Source organism: Danio aesculapii, chromosome 21 (genome assembly GCF_903798145.1).
Source record: "Danio aesculapii chromosome 21, fDanAes4.1, whole genome shotgun sequence".
Taxonomy (NCBI): domain Eukaryota; kingdom Metazoa; phylum Chordata; class Actinopteri; order Cypriniformes; family Danionidae; genus Danio; species Danio aesculapii.
Window position 1 is genome coordinate 20,057,127 of NC_079455.1, and position 17,005 is coordinate 20,074,131.

The window sequence follows — 17,005 nt, forward strand, 5'->3', positions numbered from 1 at the left end:
GTTCAGTGCAAATCACTTCAGTCAGTTCCCTTTCACCCCAAACAACTCCTAAAGTGCCTCCACTTCTTCAAAAATGCTTCATAATCAACAAGTAATAATTTCAGCCTTCATTACAATCCTTCATTTTATCAATAATAGCAATAATTCATAGTGCAATGGCAGATATATGACTGTCCAAGTGCAAGTCCCTTGATCTGCATACTTTTTGCAGTCTCCACAATCAAATGTAATGTATGCCCGTGGAGCATCTCTCTTGTTGAGTTGGTCAGTGTATGAAACCATTATGAATCAGCTGGGACTTTGTTGACATCCCCTCGTCCTGCTCAGACACTGGCATTGATTCAAAACTGGCAAGCTGTGACTTTGTAGGTGTTGGTCTGCTTTGGTTGGAGCCTACAGACTGAGGTCTGCCCTGAATAAAAGGGGCTTTCTGACTCCACTGGGACCTCACAGATGGGGCACCACTCTGGAGTGACCTCACAGAGATGGGATGCATCCTTTGAGAGCCCGGCCTGCTGGATCCTGCCTGCGAAGATCGCACGACCAGATACTTCACCGAAGGACCGGTGTCATCCTCTGGTTTGTCTTTACATTTGGAGGTGCAAAGGATTCCTCCACTCAATATGAGGACGATGGCTCCCCCCCAACCAAGATAAATGGCCCCTCCAAGCTCCCTGCGCTGTGGATCTGCTAGCTGTGGATTGTAAAACGCCTTTACCACCATGCCAGCCGACCATGAGGGTGGGATCAAACAGAGAATTCCTGCAATGATTAAAATGGCACCAGCCGCTGTGACCATCTTCGTTTTGGATCTTTCAGATCGGATCAGAAAAATGGTGCACTTTCCTCCAATGAAGGTCAAAATGAGGCCCACAGCTCCCACAATGACGGACATAACCATGAGGGCCCGAGAAGCCTGCAGATTCACATCCAGAGCGAGCGTGGATTCGTATGGCTTGCACTGGATTTGGCCTGTGCTTTGTACCACGCAGCTCATCCAGATGCCTTCCCACATGATCTCTGAGGTGACGATGGTGGTTCCGATGAAGGCCGTCACTCGCCACATTGGCAGGATGCAGCACAGGAGGGCTGCGGTCCATCCCATTAGAGCCAAAGCGCTCGCCAGCATGTGCATGCCGAGGGACGCCATTGCTCCAGGATTAAACGTCCACAGCTATCTGAGGCCTCTTTGTTCTTCTCAAAGCCTTTCTGAAGGCCTTGTGATGTTTGCTTCCTCGCTCATTGCTGTCTACAGCTCAGCTTTCACTCTCAGGACGGTGGTGAGGTGTTTATGTGCTAAAAAAAAGAGAGAATAAGAGAGGAGGTGTGTGCAGTTAAACAGACCGTGCCTCCAGTAATTCAAACACTACCAGACTAACCAGATTCCTCCTTCTAGCTCCGGACAATATAGGCGGGTCATGTAAAAGCAGGTAGATGGGCTGCTGGAAATTTGCATAGACGCTTTGGATGTTCGTGCGATGCCAGATGAAGTTTTGATATCACTTTCTTTTTTACCTTTTGTCGTATCTGAGATTTTGATGACCTTTAGATATGAGCACCAAGCCTCTATTTATTTATATAAATGTTTATAATTGATGGAACAATCTTTTCATACTGTATTTTAAAAGGATAGCTCACTCAAAAATAAAAATGTACACACTATTTGCTCTTCCTCAAGTGGTTCCTAACTATTATGACTTTTTTCCTCTTCTGTTGAACACTGAAGAAGATATTTTGAAGAAAACTGCAATCCTGCATCCATTGACCTTCATAGTAGGAAAAATGGAAGTCAATATTTACAAGTTTTATTTTTCTTTGAAATCTCTTCCTTTTGTGTTCAACAGAAGAAAGGAAGTCAAACAGGTTTGGAACAAGTATGATTAAATAAATGATTGATTTTCAGCTTTTTATGAAACTATTTAAAAAGACAATAATGCTAAAATTAACGTTGATGTACACAGATATCTAACAATAGTAATGATTAAAGTTCTAAATTAGTCAATTTAATGGCAAACAGGAGAATTGCCCACTTGTATGCTTTGAATGACTTTTCATGAGTCACTGATTGTTTATTTAAACAATCTTCTTGGAGTTATTAAAATGACAGTGAAGCCACTCATTGCATTTAAGTTTGATACCTAAGGGTTGAAACACTGGTTTTGAGTCAGACACAGTGTGGAAACTACTTACCGTAAACAATACTGAGGTTAGCCTCTTCTTGATGCAAAAAAGAAAAGAAAAACACTCACAAACACACACAATGACACATTAGAAACTCAAGCATGTATGTGAAAAGTTTGGCAAGGTTTTCTTTTTTTACCAAGTCATTTATTTAATATTTAGTCTTATGGATGAAATACATATTTATTTATGTGTACACATTATAAAATGGTCACATTTAGAAAGGCTTTCAACATAGACACAAAACATTAAGTGATTAGGTCATATATTGTGAACAAAAAATAGTGCATTGTTATGTAAAGCCGAACAGTGAAAATCACAAAATGAAACAAGGTAGTTTAACTTACTCAAACTCAATAAAAAAAGAGTTGGTTTAACTCATAAACTGATTATATCAAGCAGAACTCATACTGAATGAGTTATGAATGAATTATGTTTTTTGTATTAACTTAACTCTAATGCTAGAAGGAATACCAAACCATTTGAGTAGCTTTATAGTTGTTTGGACTTAGTTAACTGAACTAATAGTGATTTGATAACTGAACTTAAAATGTTTAAGTTACTAATACTCTAAAAGTTTGATGATATACACACATGTATGTGACACAATAAATAAGTTTACAGTACTTAAACCATTTTGTTTTAAAACTGGTTTGTCGCTATCCGTTTCCTGAAGCAGTTTGAGTTAACTTATCGAGTTTTACAGTGTATATACAGTTGACGTCAGAATTATTAGCCCCCCTGAATTATTACCCAACCCCCCCTGTTTATTTTTGTTAAGTAGGTTAATTAGGCATGTAAGGGTAATTAGGCAAGTTTTTGTATAATGATGGTTTGTTCTGTAGACTATCGAAAAAATATAGCTTAAAGGGGCTAATAATATTGGCCTTAAAATGGCTTTTTAAAAATTAAAAAATGCTTTTATTATGGCTGAAATAAAACAAATAAGACTTTCTCCAGAAGAAAAAATATTATCAGACTTACTGTGAAAATTTCTTTTCTTTGTTAAACATCATTTGGCAAATATGTAAAAACAGACAAAAAATTCAAAGGGGGGCTATTAATTCTGACTTCAACTGTATATACTAGTGTGTAGAGTGTATGTATGGCTGGAGGAGGGGAGGGAGGTTTTTTTTTAAGTTTTGTTAAGTCTGTTATGAAAAAAGTAAAAAAAAAAAGATTTTGATCTAATTATTTAACAAAAATAATGTCAAGCCATGAGTGACAAACTTAGGAATCACTATGATTAACTTTAGCAGTAACTATTTATTTTCAGTATGACCTTGTCATTTTCTCAGATCCTTCTGGAGGAGTTTTGGAGGGTTTTTTTTGGAGTTCTCGCCACAGCATTTCAGTCAGGATGAGGTCTAGACATTGACTGAACTATTACAACACCTTGATTTTTATTTTTTATTTCCAGGTGAGTCACTCTAAAGTGAGTGAAACCTTCAGACAGCAAGTTATCCTGGTGAAGGTCAATGTGACGACCCTTTCAGCCAAGAGAAACCGGTCAATCCAAATCTGTGATTTCTCGAATACTGCACCTTCAATTGCTCAAATTTGGAGTTTTGTTTATTTACAACAATTTAAAAACACATTATTTAAAAGTCCAAAAGATGAGAAAAAAATTAGTAAAATAATGCACACAAATAGACTTAGAAGCAGTTAATTTACAATCATTCAATTATCAAACAAGTATTTTCAAACAACCATCATAATTAACTTCACAAACACTATTATTGCATCTGGTCAGAAGATATTAACTATATTTGCATTTCATATTGTAAGTCAAATAAGGAACACATTTTATTCTTTATATGTCATGCAAGTGAGTTCATGTGGGTTTGGGTTTGCAACATCTCAGTGGTTTAGTATCTTGAACATCTTTCCTGTCACGACTGTTACTTCATGAGTCTCTGTACTTCTAATATTTTTGTAAACCACCCTTTAGCTATAAATTCACACACTAACATTTTTTAATTTAATGTGCCAATAAAACATATAAGTGTTACAAACAACTGAACAACCCGAAAGTCTAAAATGCACCGCTTTTGTACAGTTTTTTTGCTTTAGTTTGTAGTCTGGACAAGTCAGCAAAAGCTGTCAAATGTCTTAGTTAGTCTGCAGATTTTGTGCAGTTGGAGTTGTGTAGTTGAATATAAAATGTAATTTAATATAGTCCTGAGGATATTAAACATGATTTTAGAACACATTTTATGTGTGATGCATCTACAGTCAGTAAGGTGCTTATTTTATTATGGGTTTATTGTGAAAATGGCTTTAAAACCACTGTGGAAAATGTTCTCAGTTGTTTATAACATGATTTTTTATCGCAGTTTTTTCTCTATTTCTGTTCTCAAAGTTGACAAGTGAATTTTAATTTTAGAATACATTGGACTCATTGGAATAAGTAAGTTGTGGATTCCAACCCTTAGCATTGTTCATTTGTTTTTGAGATTATGCAAGTTTAATAGGCCAAAACACTGTGTTTAGCTTATATTTTCTCATATTCTCATAAGTTCAAAGCCATTTAAATGAATACTGTGCATTTGTGTTGGCATACTTTTACCAGACTAAGATGAAATACTAATGCATGTTATGTTGAGGTACTTATCCCAAAATTAGAACAAACAGGAAATGATCATGCAAGCATTTCTGCAGCACCACAAGCCAAAATGTACCAGTTTGTCTCAATGTTTAAGCGTTATATGCTTAAGTTGCAAAAAGAATGTTATTTCTGCATAGTCGCCTTTCTGTTTTTTTTCCACTCAGTCAACCACACGTGGCTGTCATCATCTCAAAAGTGCTTTGAATTTTTTTAACATGATACATATGGTATATATGATCATCTAGATGCAGTATATGACATTATAGCACTTTTAGTTCTGTGTCATGCTGATAACTTTGCATGCAAGTATAGGCAACATTGGTTTCTGTATTGGTCTATTTCTCACCCAAATTATATAATCAACTGAAAATGCTGACACCACTAACACCACATTTCCTTAAGATTATTAAAACATGTATCTTTAAGGGTATTTCTGATAGATTTAATGATTTTAATATTGCAGATTGTATATTCAGTCACCCTACCTTTAAAATCCAACCCTAATATGAAATATTTTTACTTTTCAAAAAGCTTAATATGAAACATTGTGTTTTTTATGAGCCGTTTTCCTCACAGCCATCAAAAATATGTCCTCACAAGGTCAAAATGTACTTGCATGGCTATAATTGTGGGGTCATTTAGACACACACACACACACAAATTAGCCGACACACACAGGATGTTGGGATTTTACTATTTGAAATAACTATCTGATAAAAGAAATGTAATCACAAATGAACAAAGAATCAGCTGATTTATGACCATATAAATGATGCGGTTGTGCAAGCTATTAGATAACTTTATGCTGTAAAAAAATCCTGGTTGACTTAAATATTTAAGATTAATCAAATTAACACTATGAGTCATAAAACAGCTTGCATAACTTAAGTTAGAACATGATTAACTTAGTTTAATAAGTTACAGTGACCTAAAACATATGCTGTCAGGACTAACTGATTATACATATTTTACAGTGTACTTTTAAAGTGAGTAAACCCGTTGCCTCAAACTTATTAAAGTGAATGAACTATGCAGGTTTATACAATTAAATTGTCAGCTTAGCAGTTCCAAGTTACAATGGGTTTACTCAAGTTTTTTTTACAAAATAATACAGACACATATTACAAATGATCACTGGTAGGCCTACTAAATGTAAAGCCAGAATGTATACAATGCTTACTATCAACAAAAGTGCAATATTATAAAGAAAACCTGCTGATTAATTTTCAATTGTGTTACAAGACGTCGTCACATACAGTAAGACAAAAATACAAAATCTTCCCACACTGAGATACACACAGCCACCCCTGCTTTGTCCTTATTATGTCATTTGTAAAGTAAATATTCATATACGAAGCTGTTTTAGTCATTATATTGGCCCATTCTTTTACCTTTGGTGTTTTCCAGTGTTTTAAGATGACTCTAGGCGTCACTGAAATTCCCACCATGATCACTGTGAATTCTCCTTTTGTAATATTTGGCATCTGTTTCCCATCTCCCAGTAAGCATAACCTTAGTGACAGTTAATGTTTCAAGCCTTTTACTCAGATTATTTAGAGTTTGAAGCCAAAAAGGCTGAACTAGTGAACAGTCCCAAATACAGTATGAATGAATAAATGTGCCTCTTTCTTTTTGACATTTCCAACAAACATTATTATTTGCCAACCCCATTCTATTAAGCCGAACAGGTGTGAAGTAAAACCTGTGTATAATTTTATACTGAGTAAATTGGTTTACTCGATTTTAACAGTGAATATTATTGCATGTAATGCTCAACGTATCTATTTATTTATTTATTTATTTATATATTTATATTACTGTGTTACATCTGATGGTTTTCACTGTGCAACTAGAAGCCGTTCTACAGCTAAATTTGTTTACTCAGAGTCAATATGCCAATACAGCTGGCATAAGTAACAGGCCCGTAGCCAGGGGGGTTTCGGGGGGTTAGAAAGATCCACCCCCCTTCAGACAAAGTCCAGAATTTGGCTCCTATACGAGCTAATTTTTCCCCTTTTTGACGATATGCCATCATAAATTGTGAAAATAACCAATAGAAGAAGGCTTTAAGAAGAATAACCAATAAAAGAAGGCTTTTATTATTTGAATGGACAATTTCTGAGTGAGGAAATGAGCTGGCCAGTTTGTTATGTGCCTATAGGCTACAGTTTTTTACTGAAAACAAGTTTTTCAGATTCTCAATTATTTGTTTATTTGTTTTTTTTTTATTATAGATGACAATAAATTAGCTTTAAAAAATAAGTATTTTATATATATATATATATATATATATATATATATATATATATATATATATATATATATATATATATATATATATATATATATATATATTGTAACAACTTGTAAATAAACATACATTTTTGTAAACAAAAAAATAGTATGTTAAGCACTTTTGACAAAAATGTAGGAAGTATTTTGTTGCATCAAAATAATGATAACCATACAACATACACAACCACAAGTAATGATAACCAATCGATAAGCTAATCCAGCACAAATTAGTGCTTAAAATGCAGTATTTGAACCTCGAATAACTGCAAAAAGATCCACTTTTTGAGATAAAAGAACCACCCCATTTTAATAGTCTGGTTACGGGCATGAGTAAGTACTGATACACCTATACAGTATTACAAACAAACATTTGACAGTCTTACAAACAACTCTGAAGAATTGGGAAAGAGCCAGAAAAAACATTTTATCCTCCAGGGAAAAATAGGAACAATCCGGCGTCAAATTGAGTCACTTAAGTCTTGTTAACCCCAAATTTGGTCAACAACATCGGTTTGAGTATGTACTTAGAAGCAGTCCACCGCCAATAATTAGCAAAAACCCAGCAACCCATCCTATATAGATGCAGGCTCCCAGCTCTCCTTGTGTCCCTGCTATTGCTTGAGGATTATAAAAGTTCATGACAATAATAGACGTCTGCCAGCAGACAGCAACAAGGCACATTACACCTCCAACTATATACAGTGTGCCAGCAGATATTCCAATGTTGGTCTTTTTAAGCTGATCTTCTCTGTAAAAGCGTGTACAATTGGCTCCAACAACCATCATTCCAAAGGCAATGACACTGACACCGATAGAAGCACAAATCAAACCTCGAGCGGCCTGGAGATCTTGAGTCAAAGCCAGAACGGAGTAATACGCCATGCACTGCATGTGGCCGGTGCTTTGCAAGACGCAGTTCATCCACAAACCTTGCCAGTAGACCTGTGCCGTCACAATGTTCGCTCCAACGAAAGCTGACACTTTCCACATGGGCAAGGCACAAATCAGGATGGTCCCGCACAGGCCCACCAAAGCCAGGAATGCAGCCACGAACTGTCGTGTCCTCATTTTTCATACAGCAAAGACAAACCATCTGCAATGAATGGGAGGAAAATGTCGTAGTTGTGCAAGTGAAAGACTATTTACAATGTGAATTCTCTTCCTTGTTGTGCCTCAGGTATTGGTATTTGAAAGCAAAGGGAGGGGAGGAGACCTGTGCTGAGTTTCCTGCTCGACTTGATTTTTCAGCGCTGTATGTCCACAAGAAGGATTCATGGACGAAAGACTTTGACCCACTGTATAGCGGGACAATTCAAAACATTACAATCACTGAGGTTTAAAGAAAGATCTTCATTTAATAAGGCTAATATCATCCCAAACCAGCAATTACACAAAAACCTTTCGACATTCTATCATTTCTGTAAGAGTGTATGCAGTTTATTTAATAGTTTCCATAAAATGATCAAAAATGAATTTATGAAACACCATGAAAGTCATTTTTATGAGCAGACCACATTTTATATAGAAGGGGTGGATTTACAATCTCCTACTCTCTTCTGGTATGTTAGAATCAGTGTGTATTGAATGTCTGGGCCATTTCAGGAATGCGCCAATGTACTATAATTAATTTCATAAAGAGTCAGTCATTCATTCATTTTCCTTCGGCTAAGTCCCTTTATTCATCAGGGGTTGCCACAGTGCAATGAACCACTAACTTATCCAGCATATTTTTTACACAGCGGATGCCCTTTTCAGCTGCAACCTAGTACCGGGAAACACTCATTCACACTCATACACTACAGCCAATTTAGTTTATTCAGTTCCCCTATAGAGCATGTCTTTGGTCTGTGGGGGAAACCGGAACATCCGGAGGAAACCCACACAAACACAGGGAGAACATGCAAACTCCACACAGAAATGCCAACTGACCCAGCCAGGACTTGAACCAGAGACCTTCTTGCTGTGAGGCAACAGTGCTAACCACTAAGCCACCGTATCGCCCCTTCATAAAGAGTGTTCTTATTAAATTTCATTTTGAAATTCACAGCTCTTAAATTGTGTAAGCCAGTCTTAAAATTAGTTCCAAATGGGTTTTCTAATAATTTCAGCATTCTGGTTTCCCCAAAACACCTTTTAATATTTCAAACATGCTCTTAAAAGTCCAAAATGGATTGGTTTCTACTATAAAAAGACATTGTGGACTTTGATCGACGTTCATTGAACCACTGATGCCAAGTGACACTTTTCACAAGACTTATGACGTGTTTAAGTCCTCATAATCCTAAATCCTTACAAGTTTATACATTTTGATTTCTTAAAACATTTGATATCTATGAACATTTATATGCATTTCTGTACGTATTAGATCATCTTTGCATCAAATTACAAAAAACTAATTACCGCTAATGCAAGGAGTTTCTAATGCAGCGTCTATGGTCTCACATAACTTTTTCTGAAAGTCTTGATAACACTATCATGGTGTTGTCTTATTTAAGCAAATATGATTGTAAAAAATTATTTGTTGTACTCTCCAAGTCACTGCACTACCCAACAATGACATTTTCCACTACAGAGAAACCCAGAAATGTGAAAAGGGACTATAAACTTTAGGAGAGCAGTTAAGGGAAAAATAAATAAATAAAAAAAATAATAACCCTCAGACTAGCCTGTTCTGACCTCTGGAAACAAGGGCAGCTTCAGTTCAACAAACCCACAAGAGACAGAAGTAAAAATCATTAAGACATTTATTAAATTAAAATGGTCATGCAAGACCAGAAAGTAAAACATCAAATCTCTTCCTACACAAACAGGAGACGTTAACATCACTCCAGAAAGTCTGTGCATCACACATAAGCTCCTGGAGCAGACCTGGGAGCGGAATACTTGACAGAATATGCGCGACCCTCGTTCTTCGGGCACTGGCAGCAGAGCAGCGCGCCCCCGAGAAGCAGCAGCCCGGACGCGCACCAGCCGATGAAGAGCGATGCTCCCAGCTCCCGTTTCTGAGCATCGGACAGAGTTGGGTTGTAGAAGTCCTTGATGACGGAGTTCGCGGACCAGCACACCGGGATCAAGCATAGAATTCCACCGACCAGGAAGAACACTCCAGCGGCGACCACGACTTTGGCCTTCGCGTCTCGGTCCTCAATGCAATTGGTGCACTTTCCTCCAGCGATAGTCAGGAAGACACCCATAAAAGTGACGATTATGGAGATGACCACGAGAGCTCGGGCGGCCTGGAGGTCTTGAGGTAGAGCCAGCATGGAGTCGTAGACCTTGCACTGCATCTGACCTGTGCTTTGCTGCACGCAGTTCATCCAGAGGCCTTCCCAGAAGATCTGCGCAGTCACGATGTTGTTGCCAATGAAAGCCGTCACCTTCCACATGGGGAGCGCGCAAATGACGATTTCACCCAACCAGCCGATGATCGCCAGGACAGTGGCCAAAAGCTGAAGCCCAACAGATGCCATTGTAGATTTTCTGAGTGCAAAGAACCCGACTCTATCGCACTAGTGGACAGCACGATTATTTATAGTGGCCTTTGGAGGTTAGGGTTGTAATTAATTGGATTTAATGCAGCTGGTGATGGTTCACGTGCTCGATGCCTAATTGATTTCACATACAAGCTCATTCCGAATCCTAACAAGCTCGTTATTGCAACTGAAGGATTTTTATACAGTCAATGAAGATGAAATATTTAACAAATGTAAGAAAATAATAATAAATATAATGAGGTGTTTAGTAGGTAGTGAATGGGGAGCAGATAGGTTAGCATTAAAAGCCATTTATTGTGGACTGATTAGATCTGTGTTAGATTATGGTTTTGTGGCCTATACATGTATGGGTCAGCAGCAGAGACAGAAAATTAGACAAAATACAATATGCGGTATTAAGATTTTTTTACAAGAGCAATTAAATCTACACCAATTGCATTACTACAAATTGAAAAGGGGGAAATGTCTTGAGAAATGAGAAGAGTTCAGTTATCAGTAAGTTATTGGGTAAATTTGAAAGGTCATAATCAAGAACATTCAACACTAGAAACACTAAAATCATGCTGGGAAAAAGAGAGGAGAGTGGACAGTGTTAAAAAAAAGCAACAGAAATGTGAGTCAATTAAATATTAGTCCTTCTGTACTTTTACCAGTTATTAAACCATGGTTATTACCAGACGCAACAGTAGATTTTACACTATTAGAAAAGAGAGACAAGTATGAGGAATGTAATTTGTTTTATGTATAAAAAATATATATTAATAAATATTACAGTTATGTTAAAATATATACAGATGCCTCAAAGAGTTTAAATAGAGTGTGTTACAGTTCCTCAATTTCAAGTATCTGGGTTAAGTAATGATCCACACACTATACTAGTTGGTGGCAAAAATACATCATTCTGTTATTTGTCAACTGCCAATAAATTGAAGAAGAAAAAGAAGAAGAAGAAGAATTTTTGTTTAACGTTGTTATAATTTGACCTTCTTTCCCCATAAGGGAATAAGGAAAAAAGTGGGATCCATTGGTGTGCATTAGAACTGATTGTATTGATTATTTAATTAAATACTTCTTATTATACTCTAAACTTTTCATTTTAATAAACCAAAAACATGAAACAATCACAATTTTAAATTGTGAATTGAATTTTATAAATCAAAGCAAATGTGTACACCCTTAAAGGTCTTTTATTGTCATTGATAGTTCCACGATGAACCTATTGTATGTTTTTACAATACAGGTTATTCTCTGGTATCACCGTAAATCACTCTTTTGGTTCTCCTCATTTTTGTCATTTGTCCCATTTAAAGTCTGGTTATTTTGCTCTAATCTGATTCAGAACACATTCTGATTTTGATCTCTTAAAATTTTAAATGTATTTTTTTTTAGAAAGAATCATCTTCAACATTAGAGTATAATGACAGTATCCTACAGTTTGATGAAATGAAAATGTAAAGCAGAACAGAATCTTTATCAGTCATGGAAAATCTTGTAAACTTTAGTAAACCTACTGGCCACATGCTTTTTTCTTTCAGAGGGTATTACATATTTACCAAAGCCGGCAGTGTCAGTGGAGGAAATGCAAGACATTTGGTGTGTGAAGACAACGCAGAAAAAGTAAAGGTAATTGTCATAATATTTTGTCGTTTTTTTATTCAAAGAAATTTATAGCTGCAATTTTACCATCATGCAAAATAGTTGTCCTACAGTTGTGTAGATTTACAGTAAAGAATCTACAGTAAATTAAAAATATCTTTATTTACTAAACATTTTCACTTTCATATTTGACGCTGGCCTACAGGTGTCAATAACTTATACGAGTTCATTTTAAGAAACGGAGATTATATATATACATTACATAAAAGCTGAATGAAAAAGCTTTCCATTTATGTGTTAGGATATGACAATATTAGGCTGACATATGCAACTAATCTGAAATCTGAGGGTTTAAAACATCTAAATATTGAGAAAATCACCTTAAAAGTGTCCATTTAGCTTTTAGCGTGTTATCAAGTTTGTTTTTATATTTAAATACTTAAATGCAGTCAGGAAATATACATATTAAAAGCTATACAACAACCAAGCCCATAACCACTGAAGTATGTGTGTGACGAATATGAGAAGAAATAAGAAGGCTGTGATAAAATGACTTCATTGTTTACCCTTTTATTATTTATTACCCTTTTATTTTTTATTATTTTAAATATGTGCTGTCATTGAGAACAAATAAATAGAACCATTTTATGTGTCTTTGTTAAACATATGCATGCCACAAATATTGCCACTCATTGAATTCATATCACCACATTGTTTTGGATTTGGAACTTTGTTCACTTATTTTACATAAGAGTTATTTATAGGCATTTATAGCAATAACAAAAATAAATAAATAAATAAATAAGGTCTGAAGGAGCGTTTATGTCACCAGAAAAAGTCTCTCTTTTGATAGTTTGGTTGTTCAAATCCCACCCTGAGCAGTTGAGGGGTCTTATATAACCCCCACTCATGCAAAATACAGTTAAATGAAAGGAGTAGCCTAACGGGACAAAATGCCATCTTTGGGGATGCAGATTTTAGGAGTTGCCCTGACGTTTGTTGGGACGCTTGGGTCGATCATAACCTGCGTCCTCCCTATGTGGAGGGTCACAGCCTTCATCGGCAACAATATCGTGACGGCGCAGATGATCTGGGAGGGTTTATGGATGGTCTGTGTGGTGCAGAGCACTGGTCAGATGCAGTGTAAACTCCACGAATCGATGCTCGCGCTGGAACCGGACCTGCAAGCCGCGCGCGCTCTGCTCGTGCTCTCCATCCTGCTCTCCGTCCTGGCTGTCCTCCTGGCGGTCGTCGGAGGCAAATGCACCACCTGTATCGAAAATAAATCCGCCAAGGCAAGAGTTGTCGTATCTGCGGGGGTGATTTTCCTCCTCTCCGGACTGCTGTGCCTCACTCCGGTCTGCTGGACGGCGCACAACACAATTCGGGATTTCTACAACCCGCTGCTGCAGGACGCGCAGAGGCGCGAGCTCGGGGCTGCGCTCTACACCGGCTGGGGTTCCTCAGGGTTGATGCTCATCGGTGGAGCGATACTGTGCTGCCAGTGTCCGCCCAAAGAACAGCGACCGTTCGTGGCGAAATACCCGACACCGAAATCAAACGGCTCCGACAAAGAATTTGTATAATGAACATTTAGGGGACGATCAGAACTTTGGTCAAGATGTGCTTTTAATTTGTGTTGAACCGAGCATGCAATGTTTGCTTGCTTTTTTAATATAACTTATGTGTGTTTGTCAGTTTTAATGTAGAACATTTTACTAAAAAAAACTACAATAAGGTTTAATTTGTTAACATTAGTATGAGTTATCATTAACTAACAAACTTACTCAGTTAAAATCGAGTTCTAGTGCTGTTATATTTATGTTTAGTAAATGTGTGGTTTAACATGAACATGAACATTTTAATGAACTGACATTAGCAAAGTACATGCAAAAATGTATTTCTAAATTTTAGATAATGCATCAAACTTATGTAACACAAACTTTGTTATATGTTATACCCTTTTATGCACATTTTTTTCTAAATGTAAACTACTTACACAAAGAAAAAAATAAACCTCTGTTGAATTAACAGTCAAGTGACGATAATTTTTTTAGTTGGTATAAGTACATCAGATTTAGTTCATACAAAAATGACATTACCTCCTTTTTCATGAATTGTTTTCTGATGATCATTTATCAGGTAGGTGTAAAACTATCATGTGGCATGCAATATTGTTATCATTTTTTAAATAAAAATAAAATCAACCTCTTTAAGGTCAAGTTATATTTATTTTATTTTATTTTACTGTATATTGACCAGTTGATGTTATGTTTTATTATATATCATTCATTATTTTATAAAATGTAAACTCATTTAAAAAGAAAGCTTATTTGTATTTTAAAATGCAAGGATTTTTTTTTATGGATACATCACCTAATATCAATAAATCAAACATTAAATCTGCATTTCATAACCAAAATAAATATTTAATTTTTTTTTCTTAAACAATGCATACATTTTAAAATAGAGATAGAATATTTTTAATAATCTCAGGCTTGTTTTCTTTCTTGCACTGATCTAAAAACACGATTTCCTTACATCTTTAGTTTTGCTTGTCCTAAAGAGAGTGCTGTTATACACAACTATAATTAATGCTTCTGCTTGTTTACTTTTCAAAGAAGTTGGAGTGCAAAGACTTGCTCCTTGACAACGGTAATAACTTATCCATTGTGTGCAAGTGTAAGAAAAAAACAGCAGCACAAAACAGCAGTCGTAGAACAGTCAACAGAGGAGTGTTTGCTCACTGGATGTGAAGACATCTGTATTTTGAGACATTCATAATCATTCAAACACTAGATTTTTTTTGCATTTTTATTGTAAACAAACAATTGTGAATTCACTTTCAGTCATTTTCAAGCGTTTAACCAATGACAGCAGTAATTTGCATGTTAGCCAGCTGCAGGCATACAGTAAATCCATTAGCATTCGCTTTGAGTCATTCTGTACAGTACTTGCCAAATATCTTCAGCTTACGCTTGTTTTCTCACACGTAGTTCATTGTTGGGGTCATAGATCTACCATGGGTGTACTTGGCTGCAATGTAGGGCTTATTATCATTGGACGGGCAGTTCCAACAAAGTAGCCCACCGCCCAACAACAAGAGGCCTCCAGACCCCCAGCCTATATAAAGACAGGCTCCCAGCTCCCGCCGCTGGGATGCTGTTAACAAAGGGTTGTAAAAGTCCCTGATAAGAGTGTGCGCTGACCAGCAAATAGGTATCAAAATGAGCAAACCAGCAATGATTAAAACCACTCCAGAGAAGATACACGCTTTTGCTTTGGCTGCTTCGTCTTCCAAACAATTGGTACACTTTCCACCAACCACAGCCATGAGGAACCCAAAGACGCCCACCATGATGGAGATGATGACCATGGCTCTGGAGGCCTGCATGTCTTGTGATAGAGCCAGCATGGAGTCGTAGACCTTACACTGCATCTGTCCGGTGCTCTGGACCACGCAGGTCATCCACAAACCCTCCCAGATGATCTGGGCCGTGACGATGTTGGCGCCAACGAAGGCCGTGACTCTCCACATGGGCATCCCACAGGCGATGATGGTGCCCAACCAGCCTATAATGGAGAGCATGATGCCCAGGATCTGGATGCCTTGAGATGCCATCGCTGCCAGACACAAATCACTTTATGCTTGACTGAACAAAAGTGTCTGAGGGGGTTTTATAGCACGCAAACCTTGGGCGGGGTTCAAGACAGAATAAAAAGAAGCTGAGAACAATGGATATTTGATATTCTTTGGCTATTGTGTGTGGGGTTTAAAGAGATACTGTATGTAGACAACATGAGACACCTTCTGGCAGCTCAAAAAGGAAATGAAATAGCTAATTGATGTATTGATGAAACAGCTAAATCAAATCACATCACTTTTAATGGCACATCATCAGCAGCACGTGTGTTATGATGAGTGAAAAGCTTAGATGCTGGGTCCAAACAGTGCAAAATACAACGACATACTCCCAAAAAACAAAACAATATACAATTAGCAATGTTGACAGTAATAGGTAGAAGACAATGAATAGGTGCAGTCTGACTGTTGGTGGTAAATTATTTTAGGCAATTTGGATTGGTTAAAGTGCAGTGCATGCTACATCTTGATGGTATCCAGTGACGGGGATGGAAAGAGTTTGTGTGAAGTGTGTTATGTGTTCATCAACCTGATAGTCTGTGGGAATAAGCTTTGCTTCATTCGGCTGGTGCGTGACCGGATGCTGCGGAACCATCTGCCTGAGGGTAGCAGAGAGAAAAGTCCATGGCTTGGGTGGCTGGAGACACTGATTGGAGTCACTCTTGGCTTTTCTCATGCACCGCCTGGTGTAGATGTTCTGGAGGGAGGGAAGCTCACCTCCTATCATGCGGCCAGCAGTTCGCACAATCATATGTAGACCTTTGTGATTGCTGCTGGTGCTGTTTCCGTACCAGGTGGTGATGCAGCCAGTCAGGATGCTCTCCACAGTACAGGTGTAAGGTGGTAAAGAGCAGATGTAGTTTTTAATCAGCTTCTCCAAGCACTTCAAATGGTGACTTGGGTAGAAGAAGAAATGGAGAAATTCGATAAAATAAGAAATGTGTGGATGTGTTTTAGATATATTGATATATTGAATACAACATTGAAAAAAAATGAATTTTTTTAAACTCAAATTTGAGGAAACAGTTGGAAAAACCCAAGCACATGATTACAGTTGAGTTTTTCATTTGAAATTTAACATAGTGGTTGGTTTAGAGCCAAATTCTGGCTGAATCCACCCTACATTTTTTCAAAGTCAAAGACTGCATGTTTTGATAAAGTTAAAATTACCAACACATTATCATGGTA

General features: G+C 37.1%; 5 protein-coding genes across 5 annotated transcripts in view; 2 read left to right on the plus strand and 3 right to left on the minus strand.

Moving 5' to 3' along the window:
* The window catches only part of cldn30 (claudin 30), an 11,367-nt gene extending 770 nt beyond the window's left edge, over positions 1-10,597 (minus strand). The window contains exons 1-3 of the mRNA XM_056445991.1: positions 10,079-10,597; positions 5,154-5,161; positions 1-1,152 (exon numbers count right to left, since the gene is read on the minus strand). The exon at positions 1-1,152 is cut by the window's left edge and continues 770 nt beyond it. Coding sequence (XP_056301966.1) covers positions 266-1,152; positions 5,154-5,161; positions 10,079-10,554 — 1,371 coding nt within the window. The 5' untranslated portion in view covers positions 10,555-10,597 and the 3' untranslated portion in view covers positions 1-265. The remainder of the gene's footprint in view (positions 1,153-5,153; positions 5,162-10,078) is intronic.
* On the minus strand, positions 7,275-8,227 carry cldn28 (claudin 28). Its single transcript, XM_056445990.1, has one exon. It carries the CDS (start codon positions 8,150-8,152, stop codon positions 7,583-7,585), a length of 570 nt encoding a protein of 189 aa, XP_056301965.1. The 5' UTR covers positions 8,153-8,227; the 3' UTR covers positions 7,275-7,582.
* A 1,528-nt stretch (positions 10,598-12,125) lies between the features above and the next one.
* Positions 12,126-17,005, plus strand: part of cldn3c (claudin 3c) — a 36,680-nt gene continuing 31,800 nt past the window's right edge. The window contains exon 1 of the mRNA XM_056447190.1: positions 12,126-12,201. The gene's annotated coding sequence lies outside the window, so the exon portion shown is untranslated. The remainder of the gene's footprint in view (positions 12,202-17,005) is intronic.
* cldn29 (claudin 29) lies at positions 13,111-14,221 on the plus strand. The gene has a single exon (XM_056447192.1). It carries the CDS (start codon positions 13,128-13,130, stop codon positions 13,758-13,760), a length of 633 nt encoding a protein of 210 aa, XP_056303167.1. The 5' UTR covers positions 13,111-13,127; the 3' UTR covers positions 13,761-14,221.
* On the minus strand, positions 14,922-15,811 carry LOC130215270 (claudin-4). Its single transcript, XM_056447191.1, has one exon. The coding sequence runs from the start codon at positions 15,794-15,796 to the stop codon at positions 15,161-15,163; it is 636 nt and encodes a 211-aa protein (XP_056303166.1). The 5' UTR covers positions 15,797-15,811; the 3' UTR covers positions 14,922-15,160.